Below are 14,488 nucleotides of genomic sequence, written 5' to 3'. Positions count from 1 at the left end.
AAATGACTTAACAACAACAAATCATCTTACTCTCAGCAAAGAGCACACTCACTTTTGGTTTTTTGCTCATTCACTTTTACATATTTTCTATTATAATTTATTCTACTGAGCTAGCAGTTATATAGCTCTTACTCTGTGGCAGGCCTGTGCTAAGCACTTTTCTTACAAACATTATTTCGTTTGATCATCACAACAATCCTGGGAAGATTGGTGTTAGGATTATCCCTATTTTACATTTATGAAAACCAAAGGCCAACAGTTAAGTGACTTGTCTGGGGTTACACAGTTGGTAAGTATTTGAAGCTAGATTTGAAGTCAGGTCTTTGATCTGTGAAATTTCTTGGACAAATGTTTTTTTATCCAAGTTGTTTTCTTGGATAAATGAGTTTACTCAATTATTTTCTCTCTGTGATGCTCTTTTGTACAACCAATGTTTGAAGAGGAGCTAAGCCAGAAGATATAAGTTGAGGTATACCTCCCCTCTAAAAAGTAACAGAAACTTTGTTTTGATCCTGTTGTACCCCAGATATACTTAGGAGGGGCAGATATAATTTTAGTCTGATGTTTCTTCAGAGATTGGAGGAAAGGCTACCCAGCCTGGAAGTGTTTGCCTTTTCCAACTTCTCCCTTTCCCTCCCTTCCCACCCATGTTGTGGGCTCTCCCCTCCTTACAGGCAGTCCAGACCTCAGATTGTATCTACTGTTGCCTCCTGACAACCCATTTTCTCATTTGTATATCACATGGCAGAACACACCTAACACTGGCCAAATGGAATTGAATGATGGCACTTAACGCTAGAGTAGAACCTAGAAGTCATCTGCATCAACCCCATTTTATAGATGAAGAAACTAAGACCCAGAGAGACTTGCTTCAAGACATGTCCTCCAACTATAGCCTTAGGTTTTATGGGTCTTTTCATCAGTCAAGAAGCTGAAACCTTATGTATGTGCTGTCTCTCCCAGAGGGTGAGCTCCTGAAGAGTGGGAACCATTTCACTTTTTCTTGACATAGTGCTAGGCACATCATATGAACTTAATAAATGTTTTTCATCCATCCATCTGCCCACCCATCCATTCATCCACCCATCCTTCTATCCATCTGTTATCTATCACCTATCCGTACATCCATCTATCTACCCATCCATTCATCCTTCTATCCATTCATCTATCATCTATCCATCTGTTTATCCATCCATCCATATATCCATCTATATATACCTCCATCCATCCATTCATTCATCTATCTTGGGAATGAGTAACTGAGGGAGAATATGAACCCAGATTTTCTTACTCCAAATCCAACAATTCTTTTCATCACTCTGAATTTCATCACAATTTTATCAATACCTATATGACATAGAGCTTTGATGGTTAAAAAAAAAGACCCCAAAAACAATAGGTTGCATCTTTCCTTCAAGATTTGGCTCAAGTATCTCTTTCTGTGTAGTCTTTCTGGTTCCCACAGCATCTTGTGCCTTCCCCAAGCCCCCAAAGGCTACCTTGTATCTGCTTTGTACATGTTATATGAAGAGGCAGCTAGGAGATATGGTAGATTGAGCACTAGACCTGAAGTCAGAAAGACCTGAATTCAAATTCTCCCTCAGAAACTTAGGAGCCTGGGCACGGCTTGACTTCAGCCTGCCTCAGTTCCTTCACCTTTAAAATGGGGATAATAATAATACCTGCCTTCCAGAGTTGTTGTGAGATTCAAAGGAGATAATCCATGTAAATGCACTTTATAAACCTTGAAGAGCTATATAAATGCTAGCTATCATTATTTATTATTATATTTACATGTGTTTTGTACATGCTTGTTTATATAAATGTGATCTTCCCTGTGAGAATGTAAGCTCCTTGAGGGTAGGGAAATGTTTTCATTTTTTTTACTTATAACCCACCTAATGCAGTTCCTAGTTGATCGATCGATTGATTCCTTACTTAGCTAGGTCTCATGCAGGGATGGGGGAGGAGATTTAACCAGTAAGAAAAAAATCATCAGTTCTGAAATCCTGGGAGATCTCAGCAAATAAAAGTCCATTCAACACATCTTTCCTAGTTTCTCTGAGAAAGTCCATCCGCAGCAAACATTCATTAATCACCACACACTGAACACAGGTGTAGGCATTAGTAGACAGAATGAAGTTCTCTTGAGTAGCTTTCAGTCTTGAATCAGGGGTTCTTAACCTGAAGTCTGTGAACTTGTTTGTTTTAAACAAAAAATATTTTTATTGCTTTCAATATAATTAGCTTCATTTATAATTCTATATATTTTATTTTATACCTTTAAAAACATGAGAGTGAGAAGAGGTCCATAGGCTTTTCTAGACTGCAAACAAGGTCCACTATACCAATAAAGATAAGAATTCCTGGTTCTAGGTAATGGAGAAGGAGAGATTAATTTAAATAAAAGAGAGGGAGAAAGAGAGTAAGATTCAGACGTCTGTGGGAGATATCTATTCTGGAAGATACCCCCTTTCATCTTGGGATACAGTGGATAGAATGCCAGACCTAGAGTTGTGAGTTCAAATACAGCCTCAGTCACTTACTAGCTATGTGACCCTGGACAAGTCACTTTACCCTGTTTGCCTCAGTTTCCTCATATGTAAAATAAGCTGGAGAAGGAAATGGAAAACCACACCATTGTCTCTGCCAAGTAAAGCTCAAGTGGAGTCACAAAGAGTTGAACATGAATGAAAAATGACTAAACCACAGTAATACCAACATCACCCCTCCTGGCCCTGATTACTAAGTTCGACAAAATTGCCAAGGAAGAAACAGATATCTCTACAACAGCCACTGTCCTGTAAGGTTATAAAGTTGTGAAACTAGAATATTAGCATGCCTGGACTGAGAACTCAGAAGGCTAGACCATCAGCTGAGAGCCTGTCTGGAGCAAACTCAGGAAGAGTCCCAGACAAGTCAAAGTAGATAAGGAAGGGTCAGGTAGCTCCCATGTGAATGAGACAGAAGCTGGGGCACTACTTTCTTTGATTTCTTTCCCCTTCTTCTACTGCCACTTCTATTCAGACAACAAGAGAGCTGAGAAAAACACTGGATCAGATTGCACACACAGGCTGTCCGTCTCAGCATATTCATGAGCAGGAAAAACATCTCAGCAAGGGGAGGAGGATTCTGAACAGACAGGGAGACTGTGAGCAAATTCCTCCTGCTGCCTTCCACAAAGGCCTGCTCTTCTCAGAACAAAGGGCAGCCACTGGGGATTAAGGCTTCTTCTGTGATGAAGAGCTGACAGAGGGAAGCCCTGCAGTTTAAATGCAGAGCTGAGATTCTCTAAAGAGTTGTTGGTAAATAGTGGCTATCTTGCCACTGGTTGTGAATTTTGCTTATGAAGACCTACAGGAAAAAAGTGCAGATCCTCTTCAAAGTCAACCTGTCCAAGAAAACAGCAACTGAAACCAAGTGAACCTCCATTCTCAGACCTTACTTACAGTTTTGGGAAGTCCAAGTTCCTGGGAAGGCTAGAATAAATCGCTGCCTCCTATTGTTACTACACAGTCTGCTGTAGCAGAAAGGATACTGGATTCAGTTAGGAAAACCTGGGTTTGTGTGTTAGCTCTTACCTCTAATTCCTGTAAGACCTTGGGCAAACTATTCTGTACCTATTTCAAGTCTTTTGCATCTTGGGTATTTTCAATGGGATGAAATGAAGGCTGTCCTATGCCTAATATACATGTGGTACCGCAAGTACTTTCATAGTAGGTAGGGATCCTTATCTGAGGGAAACCAGTCATGAACTAGACCATGAGGATATTAGATTTTCCTGAAACAAATGGGAAAACAAGCCAAAAAAAAGACCTCAGAAATTCAGTTTCTTCATCTGCAAAATGAGGGAATTGGTAACCTCTGAGGTTTTTTTAAGCTCTAGATATATGATCCTATGAAAATTCTCTTAGCCTCAATTTCCTCATTTGTCAAATGGGGATAGTAAATCTTGCTCTACTTTCCTGGAAGGATACTATAAGGAAAATACTTTGTGAATCTAAAGCATTATGTAAGCTGAAGGTGAGCTAGAGCCAGTTAAGACTGCTTGAGAGCCCATGGTTAAATTATGTGTGAGCATTTACACATCAGAAATCCGCAACTACTATGAGTCAAATCTTATTTTGTCGATTTTTTACTTAAACATGTTAATAAGGCAGATTAATCTTACAAGTTTGTGTTTATACATGAGATTTTTTGGGGGGGAGGGGGTTGTTTTTATTTTTTGGACAGTCCAGACTAGAGGTCTGGTGACGGTAGGCTAACAACAATTAATAAGAATAATTGGTATTTATATAACCCTTTAGGGTTTGCATAGTGCTTTCCATCTGTTATTTCATTTGAACCTCATAATATCTCTGGTTTTTGCTATCTCACAAGGGCAGAGACCTTTTCTGAGTGGGTGAATCAGATAAGATTAACTTCCAAGTATATACTGATGGGAAACAGAGTTTATGACAGTTTTAGAGGCCTGGAGAGCTCATGGAAAGGGGGTAGAAATTTTACTGAAAGCCAAAGTAAGCAATGAGAAGAGGAAGACAGAGGGAATATCACAAGATTGTATTTTATATGTAAAATTTGGGCATTTGAGTCTGAGAGACTGTGCTATAGTAAGAAGGTTGCCCTTCAAGTTAGGAAGACCTGACTTTAAGTCCAGACTCTCAAAGATGTTGGATGCATGGCTCCAGGCAAATATTCAACCTTTCAGTGTCCTAAACATTGCTCTAATAATAGATGCTGATATGAACCTTTTGAGGGAGTTTTGACACTGAGTGCTCCTTAAACCAAGGAACTCAGAGGTCCACCATGATGAAGTGAATCTGAGTCTTTCAAGTGCATTTAAGGCAGCAACATAGGAATTCCACTATGGAATCTCAGAATATTCAAGTTGGAAAGGCCTTAGAGATCATTTAGTTCAGATATAATAACACTTAACAGGAATATTTGGGAATAAAACCAACCAGATTAAAATGTATTGAAAATATTTAACAAATAAATAAAAATACAATAGAACATAGATAATGCTAATATATGGTTTTCTAGGTCAATATGAGTGGGCCTTATTTTGATTTGAGTTTGACACCACTGATAGTCCAAACCTTCATTTTATAAAAGAGGAAACCCAAGCCTGGAAAACAGAAATGTCCTAAAATCACATAGCTAGTTAGTCATAAAATTGAGACTAGAACTCAGGTCTCCTGACTCCAAGTGTGGGGCTCTTTTCCTTATTCCAGGTTACTCCAAAAATAAGTAGTTCATTGCCTTCATCATCATCATAATCATTTACATTTGCTTTCTAGTTTTCAAAGTGCTTTACATATATTATCTCTGAATCCTTTGACCCAGGGCTTCCCAAAGGTTTTAAACTCTTACAGATTTGATTGATTTAATTCTTCCACAGGGTTATTTATTCTTTTTCTCTTCTTGCACCCACATGAAGTTGATCCAAGAAAAAAGTCTCCTAATGTATTCATGGTAAATCTCATGCTTAGGTTCCCTCAAATAATAGTTAATAATATAGGGCTTTAAGGTTTGCAAAGCTCTTTACAAATACTATCTCTTGTAATCCTTACAATAACCCTGTGAAGTAAGTGCTATTATTATCTCCCTTTTATACATAAGGTAATTGAGATAAACAAAGGTTAAGTGACTTGCCCAGGGTCACACAGCTAATAAGTTTGGATTTGAACTCCACAGTTTTTTTGTCTCCAAATCCAGGGTGGTATCCATAGCACCACCTAATGGCCATAAGGGTATATTGCCAGCCTCCTTGAAAGTGCTTTAAGTACCACATGTATTTCAGGTACAAGAGATACTTCATTTTACTCCATAGAAAATATACAAGATGTAAAAGTATCACAGAAATCTACAAGCCTACGAAGAGACGTAAAGTACTCAACATATGAGCTTCCCTTAGAAGGGAGCTGAGATGAAGCTAGGGGTTACTTCTCAAGACAACTGGGACATGTTGGTCACTCTTTCCCAGAATCCTCTACAATTTCCCTAAGGCTTGTACTGCGTTACCTTTGCATTTGTACTTCCCTAATAAGATAAACATACTTTAAAGCCTACTAATCAAACAACCCCCTCCTACTGGCTCCAGAATCTTCCCATAACTCACTGTCTTTGTTCTCTAAGTAGGATGCTTCACAGGAACTACGAGAATAATCTCCTTCTTTCTCTCAGGAATACAGTGCATTAGGAAATCTCCTTTTTCTTTTTAGAAGGTATGATCCTAGGATTTGTAAACTCTCACATTTGGGATTACTCATGGGACAAGTCAAGTCAACAAATGTTTGTTAATATATCAGGGATTGTGTTAAACAACAACAGAAAAAGCCAGTCCCTACCTTCAAGGAGTTCACTGTCCCTTCTAATGGAGGGATGACAGGCAAACAAATATATGTCCATAAAAGATATATACAGGATAAGTGGGAGACAATCTCAGAGGGAAGGTACTAGCAAGGGGTAGGTATGGAGGGGAGAGGGAAGGCTTCTTGTAGATGGTTGGATTTAGGTTGAATGAGAAGAAAACCAGAGGAAGCCAGAAGGAAGGAGAGCATTCTAACCTTGGGGGACGGCTAATGAAAAGATATGGAGATGGGAGATGATGTATCATGGCTAAGAAACAGCAAGAGCCAATGTCAATGGATCAAAGATTTTGTGGAAAGGAATACATTGTGAGGAGACTATAAAAGTAGGAAGGGGTCTCACTATGAAGGCTTTGTTCAGGAGATAATAAGGAACTCTGTAGCTTTTCATTGTTGTTGTTCAGTTTTCAGTCGTGTCAGACTCTTTGGAACTCCATTTGGAGTTTTCTTGGCAAAGATACTGGAATAGCTTATTTCCTTCTCCAGTTCATTTTACAGATGAGTAAAACTAAGGCAAACAGGATCAAGTGACTTGCTCAGGGTCACATAGGTAGTAAGTGTCTTAGGTCAGATTTGATAAGTCCTTTTGATTCTAAGTCCACTGCTCTATTCACTTGTGGCAGAAAGCACCCTGACACATTCAGAATGGCCTGCTAGCACAGGCTTTTAGATCTGCTTTTCTAAAGGGAAAGCAACTTTTAAGGGATCAACAATCTTTTTTAATTACATTCACCAACAAAGAAAATACAAACAGAGAAATAAAGACCAACAGACAGGGCTTCTAACTGTCTGACAGTAAGCAATATGTACATCACAGATCAACAGACAGATCTAACTGTCTGATCATTACCTACATGCATAGTTTCGTAGTTACCAGAGAGACAAACACCAACACCTGGGTTTTCAAAGAGGGTGAGGGGGGGGGGGATGTGCTCCTTAACTGCTACCTAGAATCTCATCTGATCATATCACATGAACCTTCTACCAAAGAGTAAGACCCCAAACCAAAACCTCACCTCAGAGCATATATACACTTTTCAGAGCTAGAGAGCATCAAGAACTTCCTGACCCAGTGCCTCATTACCAATTAACAAAAGGTATGGACTTTCTTACAAAACAAGCCTTCCCTAATCAAGCTTTCCTTAATGGGCTCCACCTGAGGCCTATTAATGGGTGGGGAAGATTATACCACTGAGGCACCCACTTATTCCTAGTAGAGGATTACAAAATCAGATTTGTGCTTTAGGAAGATCACTTTGGCTGCTAATATCACTTTGAGAGTTGATAGACAACTCCCAAAGCTTCTACTGGCTTGGAAATCTCCCTTCTCTTTAAACAATTTAATTTCCAGATCCTTCTTGCAAACTCAATGTAAGGACACATCTCCCCACACCATATCCTTCTGCCACAATTTACTGCTTTTACAGAGAGGAAACTTTACAGGTACATACATTCTTTTTCACTTCCCCAGAACACAGTTCTACTCTGCTAGTATTCGGGTCTATTACCAAACTCCAAGAGATTGAGAGAGAGAAAGACACACACACACAGATACAGAAACACAGAGAGACAGAGAGAGCTAGTGTCACTTGTTGTTTTTCCAGACCATAGGGCAGGGTCTCCTCTCCAACAAGTCTATCCCCATGAGTGCCAATCAGTCCATCATCCTTCAGGTAGTTCTAGTCATTGGGAACTAGAGGAGTTTCTCCAATCTCTCATCAAGGTGTCATTTTACAGATGAGGAACCTGAAACTGAAAGAGGTTGAACAACATGTCCATGATCACGCAACTAGTCTCAGAGGTGAGATTTAAACCCAAGGATTCGTGACTCAAGAACCAAAATGAGCCCAATGAGGCAGAAAGATGCAGACCAAAACCAACCAACCTAAGGACCCAGAGAGTTGCATGGAACCAACTTTTTAATCTTCCATTCAAAACTGGCAAACTAACAATGAGCCTCCCTTTGGAATTAAATCACTCTCTGGTACCCCTGCTAAAACTATACCCTTCCAGGACTAGTTCCTAAGGATTTGTCCTATGCAATAGACAGATGAGGCACCATCTTTGGGTTCACATCCCAGTCAAAATTTCTCAGAAGTCTATTGTACCTCAAGATGGTACCCATACCTTGTTCCTTTTCAAGATGAAAAGTTGGATGACTTTGCAAAGCCCATAAGTCTGATAATGTTCAAAGTCAAGTTTGAAACTTAAGGAAGCATTTCCCTGAGACATTTTCTGAGTCTGAACATAGGAATGGCTCTGACACTGGAGACAGGAGGTCTATCCCCCAATATGCACATGATGTCTCAGTATCCACATGATGTCTCAGTATTCCAAGAGAAAGAATTCTCACTGAGACACAATTTCTGTCCTTTATTGCCTCTTATCTGTAGCCTCTGTAGCTGACATTTTTGTAATGATTGTAGATTTGCAAAGCATTTTGTGTGTATTATCTCATTTGATCTTCAAGACACCTACATGAGGAAGATGTTATCATTATTTCCATTTTGCAAATGAAAAAACTTGAGTCTGAGAAAGGTTAAAGTGAACTCCTCAAGGCTACCCAGCTAGAAAGGGTCTGCAACAAGATTTGAACCTAAGACTGCTTGACACTCCAAGTTCAAGGGCAGGTAGATGGCACAGTGGATAGACTGCTGGGTCTGGAGTCAGGATGACTCATCTTCCCGAGTTCAAATCTGGCCTCACACATTTACTAGCTGTCTGACCTTGAATGAGTCACCTGTTTACCTTAGTTTCCTTACTGTTAGAAGAACTGGAAAAGGAAATGGCAACTCACTCCCACATCTTTGCCAAGAAAACTCTAAATGAGATCATGAAGAGTTAGACATGACTGAAAAGACTGAACAACCATCTGACCCCCAAGCCCAGCATCCATTGTGCTACCCAGCTATCTGTCCTAAGCTTCCTAAAGCAACTTTGATTCATCCACCTGGCCCCTTAGGGGCTACGCTACAAAGGCGATGGAGTAGTTGGTGCAATATAGCATAGACCCATGTCTTACAGGACATCATTTACTAAGATAAAGTTAAAATGGATGTGTGACCTAGATATGAAGAGAGATTTGGAAATTTGAAGAACATGGAGCACATTACTTATTAGACTTATGGATGAGCAAATAATTTATGAATAAACAAAAGATAACAGTGGTATAAAACAGATAATTTTAATTATGTTAAATCAGAAAGATTTCTACAAATAAATGTAGCCAAGTTCAAAAGGAAAGCAGAAAATTAGGGAGGCAATTTCTCAGAAAAAGGGCTCATATCTCATATAAAGAACTCTGTAAAATCTATATGAATAGGTTATTTCCCAAAATTATACATTTGGATATGAATAGATGGTTTTTAGATGAAGAAATCAGAAGAATTTAGAGTCACATGAAAAAATGCTTTAAATTGTTATTGATTAGAGAAATGCAAATTAAAGCAATACAGAATTTTTCAAGGAGACTCCATACCATCTAGAAAATAGTAGTCAATCAGAGAAAGTCCCCTGATATCTGAACTGCCTCAGTTGACTCTCAAGCACTTCACTGATAGACCACAATGAGGCAAAAAGCTGCAGACCTAAACCAACCAACCAACCTAAAGACCCAGAGAGTTTCATGAAACCAACTTTTTAACCTTCCATTCAAAACTGTCAAACTAACAATGAGCCTCCCTTTGGAATTAAATCGTTTTCTGGTACTACAGAGTAGATATTGTGGAGCCCTAGATAATAATAATACCTCTTAGGATCCTATATCTAGAAGGGAACTTTTAGGTCTTCTTATCCAATCCCTTCATTTTACAAATTGAGGAAACTGAGACCCAGAGAGGTTAAATAACTTCCCTATGGTCAGAGAGATAGCAAACGGCAAAGCCAAGATACAGATTTATGTCCTGTAACTCCAAGGTCAGTGTTAAAATGACAAGTGATCAAAATTCACATTTATTTAGGTTGAACTGAAGTCTTAGTTCAGTTTTTAAAATCTCATCCACTTAGACCTTTAGGCACTGCTACAAAGAAGATGGAGCAGTTGGGACAAGACAGAATTTTTCAAGTTTTAAAAGCTGAACTAACCCTAACCCTAACCCTAACCCTTCTAAGGCTTTAAATTTTCCGAAGCACTTTCCACACAACTAATGTGTGCCAGGTCAAGTCAAGTATGAAGGTCATCATTTTACACATGGGGAAATGGAGGCTGAAGAGGTGTCTGTCTGCAGTCACACAGCTAGCAACCATTTGAAGCAGGCCTTAAGTCTGATTCCAAGGCTAGGACAGTGCTCTTACTATTGTACTAATATCAGCAGTAGTGGTAGAGTCATGGGTCATAGAGGATCATCAATTTGGAACTGAAAGGGACCTTACAGATTTCTAGTCCCAACCCCTTTGTTCTACAGGTGAAGAAAAAGATGTCCAGAAAGGTTAAAGTCAAGGTCACAGACACCAGATGATATGGACAGGATTCAAACCCAGGCTCCTGGACCCTAAGTCTAGCACTTGGTTTACCATGGATGGTAGCTTCAGAGCTGCCTAAGTTTCTTGGACAAAGGAGACCGCTTTTCTTCTGGTGGTCCTTTTGCCCCCCAGACTGCTGTTTCCTCTCCCTCCCACCCCCTTTAAAAAAAGAAAATAAATGAAGAAAAAGAAAGAAAAACTTCAATTAAACATAGTCAGAGAATTTGAGCCTGGTGCCAAATGACTCTGCCCCAAATGGAAGCTGTATTTGAGGGTCTTGCCAATGTTTATATTATTTTTCCTTGAAAGATGTCATGGGTTTACTTCCGAGTTAAACACTGAAGTGGGATGTCTCCGTAGAGTTCTTACGCGGTGTTGGTGGGTACCTGTTACTTCTAGCTTCTCTCTTGGGACATGGCTGAAACCCAGAAGAGCCAACATTCACTTTAGTATTAGAATTCATCTTCCTGGTTCATTTCGCTTGCTTTGCTTTAAAAATTTCAACCTCTTTCTTTCCATCTAACAGTTCCAACTATCACAGGTTCTCACATCATAGGGCACAAAAAAGGCAGCCCCTCTGGGGAACGGATGGATTTGACAGAATTTTCATTTGTCTCCTTTTGAGGCCATGGGTGGTAGAGGTGGCAGGGAAATGGGGGAGGATTGGGAAATAAGAAAGCTTCCAAACAATTTCGTTGCTCACATGTCATTTCTTATTCAGACCTCAGTTTTTGTTCAATGGTGAATTTTGGGGCATTCTGTTCCTTGTTGAACTTAAAATAGCCACTTATTTGGCGTGTGTCCCTCATTCCGTGACCTAAGCCCAAATATTGGACGTTTCTGTATTGAAGCCGATGATTCATTTTGTTTGTTTTTAGATGGTGCAGTACAGGAAAGGGACAGAATACAAACTAAACAGACACTAAGTAGATAAAAAGTTATAGATAGATAAAAAAGTTAAAATAGTTATAAATAAAGTTGCAAAAATTATATTAAAAGTTATATAAAGTTATAAAAGTTGTATAGTTAAAGAGTTGTGAATAGATAAAATATTTTTATAAAGTTATATAAAGTTAAAAAGTTATAAATAGATAAAAAAAGTTTAAAAAGTCATATAAAGTTGAAAAGTTATAAATAGACAAAAAAGTTTAAAAAGTTATAAATAGGTATAAAATTATATTAAAAGTTATATAAAGTTAAAAAGTTATAAACAGATGGAAAAATTTTTTTGAAGTTATAAATTGATAAAAAGTTAATGGCCCTTGCAGTTCTGAATGAATGGGAAGCTAATGACTTTACATATATATATGTATATATATATACATTTCTTAAACACAGGTCGCCACTGTGAAGTCCATCAGATGACTGGAAACTACATGTGGGATCCTAATACAAACAAATCATTTGACATTGGGGTCAATAAGGACAGCTTGATGCCTCTCTGGTGGAATGGATCAGAGCCACTGTGGATCACCATGACCAAGGCAAGACGGAATGTATCTATGTATTACTGGCCAGGTTAGTGTCTTAAAATCTTCCCATCCCACCAAATGACAAAATCTCTTTTAGGCCAACTCACAGATCATGAAAGTAGAACTTCAAAAGTTAAAATCCTATAGAAAGGCCACGTAATGGTACGAGCAACACATTCAAAGATAGAAGCAGAGTGTGGTGGGTAGGGTAACTTACAGGGAATAAGGGAGACCTGGGTTCAAATCTCACTTCAGATAATTATTGGCTGTGTGACCCTGGCCAAGTCACTTTTAATCTCAATTTGCTCATCTATAAAATGGGGTTAATAATAGCACCTCCTGTAAATTAATTAATTTTTTAAAAAATTTAAAAAGTAAAAATTTTTTGAAGGAGTAAAGATTATTTAAAGCTACTTTGCCCAACTATATGTCAATAAAGCCAACAACTTAAATTATAAAAAAATCAATATTTACAAATATATGAAATATAAAATTTAACAATTTTTAAAAAAAATTTTTAAAAATGATAGCACGTTCCTCCTAGGAGTCTTGTAAGGAATAAATGCAAAAAAAAAAAATCATGTAAAGAACTTTTCAAACCTTAAAGTGCTATAGAAATATCACCTATTATTACTCACAACAACTTTGTGAGGTAGTACAAGCATTAATTCCCATTTTACAGAAGAGGAAACTGAGACTCAGATGGATGACTTGCCCAGGGATGCACATGTAATTAGTGATAGACCCAACACTTGATCTCAGGTCTTTTGACTCCAAGACCAATTACTCTTTCCACTGCATCACCCCACCTCATTCGTTTGATGGAGAGGAAACAACATTATGGTTGCTGGATAACCTAAGATCAGGTATAGTGTGATTCAGATGATCTGAATTTGAGTCTCAGTCTTGCCACATCCTAAGAGGAGAACCTTGGATAAGTCCCTTAACCTTTATTATACTCATGGGGTCAACTTCATCCTAGGATTTAGAGCTAGAAGGGACTTTAGACATTGCCTAGTTCAACCCTGTCATTTTTAAAGTTAAGGGAACTGAGGCTAATGCAGGTAGAGTGTGGCTTCTCTAAGATCACAGGGTGAATTTTTGGCAGAGCTGAGATTGAAATCCAGATCTTTGGTTGCCAATCTCAGTGTTCTTTTCCTACACTTTTCCTACTCTTTACCACATTGTTCTAAATGGGGAGCACGTCTGTCCCACTCACCAGGTTGTTCTAAGGTACAAATGAAATCATAGATATAGGAAACACGCAAGTGGTGAGGCATGATGTGAGTTCATGGTGTCATCGTGAAAGCCAGAGGGAGCCATGCCTGTCTCATCAGACCAAAGATGGAATAATTGAGGGCACTTCAGTGTAAGCATCCAGCTATTCTAAGTGTTTCCTGGGTAGGAGAAACACCAGAATGGACCTTTATTATGGCACTCTCCTGAAGCTTTCCCCCAAATCACAAAGAGCTCCCTCTAAACAGTCTTATCCGTCTGGGCCAGGCAATGTGTGTTATAAATAGGGAGAAGGCCTTCTCTATGCTTCCCCTTCCTGACTTTCTCTTCCAGGGAAGAAGAGGAGGAGCCCTGTACTGTGTGACTGCACAGACATTCTCTTCCCTCTGCAGGACTGTGAGATGTCAGACTTCTAGGAACATGCAAGGGCACTTTAGACTACCAGGCCCAATCCTCTCATTCTATAGATGGAGTCTGAAATCATGCAGTGAGTGAGGGTTAGAGGTGGGATTCGAACTCAGGTTCCCTGCCTCCAGAGCCATTGCTCATTCTGTCCCCGTAGGCTGGAGAATGAGCTTCTTCTCCTCTTTCATCCACTTTATCATCAGTTACTTGGATTGATATAGATAACCATATGTATCCAAAGAATTCAGTGTGGTGGTAGTTTTTCAGTCATTTCACTTGTGTCCAACTCTTTGTGACCCCATTTGGGGTTTTCCTGGCAAGGTTTGCCAAAGAGTGGTTTGGCTTTTCCTTTTCCAGGAAGGAGATTACATTAAGGAGAAGGAAATTACAGAGAAGGAAACTGAGGCAAACAGGGTAAAATGACTTGCCCAGGGTCACACAGCTAATAAATGTCTGAGACCAGTTTTGAACTTGTGAAGATACATCTTCCTGACTCAAAGCTTGGTGCTCTATCCACTTTGCCACCTAGCTGTGCAGTTCAAT

At 39.0% G+C, this 14,488-nt stretch overlaps 1 protein-coding gene across 3 annotated transcripts in view; it reads left to right on the top strand.

Annotated features, from left to right (window-relative positions):
- Positions 1–14,488, top strand: part of ENPP6 (ectonucleotide pyrophosphatase/phosphodiesterase 6) — a 182,614-nt gene that overhangs the window by 61,189 nt on the left and 106,937 nt on the right. For 2 of the 3 annotated variants that reach the window (XM_072625432.1, XM_072625434.1), the window contains exon 2: positions 12,171–12,350. The exons of the other annotated variant lie outside the window; for it this stretch is intronic. In XM_072625432.1, coding sequence (XP_072481533.1) covers positions 12,171–12,350 — 180 coding nt within the window. The remainder of the gene's footprint in view (positions 1–12,170; positions 12,351–14,488) is intronic. 3 annotated transcript variants of the gene reach the window in all.

Source organism: Notamacropus eugenii, chromosome 7 (assembly GCF_028372415.1).
Source record: "Notamacropus eugenii isolate mMacEug1 chromosome 7, mMacEug1.pri_v2, whole genome shotgun sequence".
Lineage (NCBI taxonomy): Eukaryota > Metazoa > Chordata > Mammalia > Diprotodontia > Macropodidae > Notamacropus > Notamacropus eugenii.
Note: the sequence above shows the minus strand (reverse complement) of the source record. Positions and strands in the feature narration are given on the sequence as shown.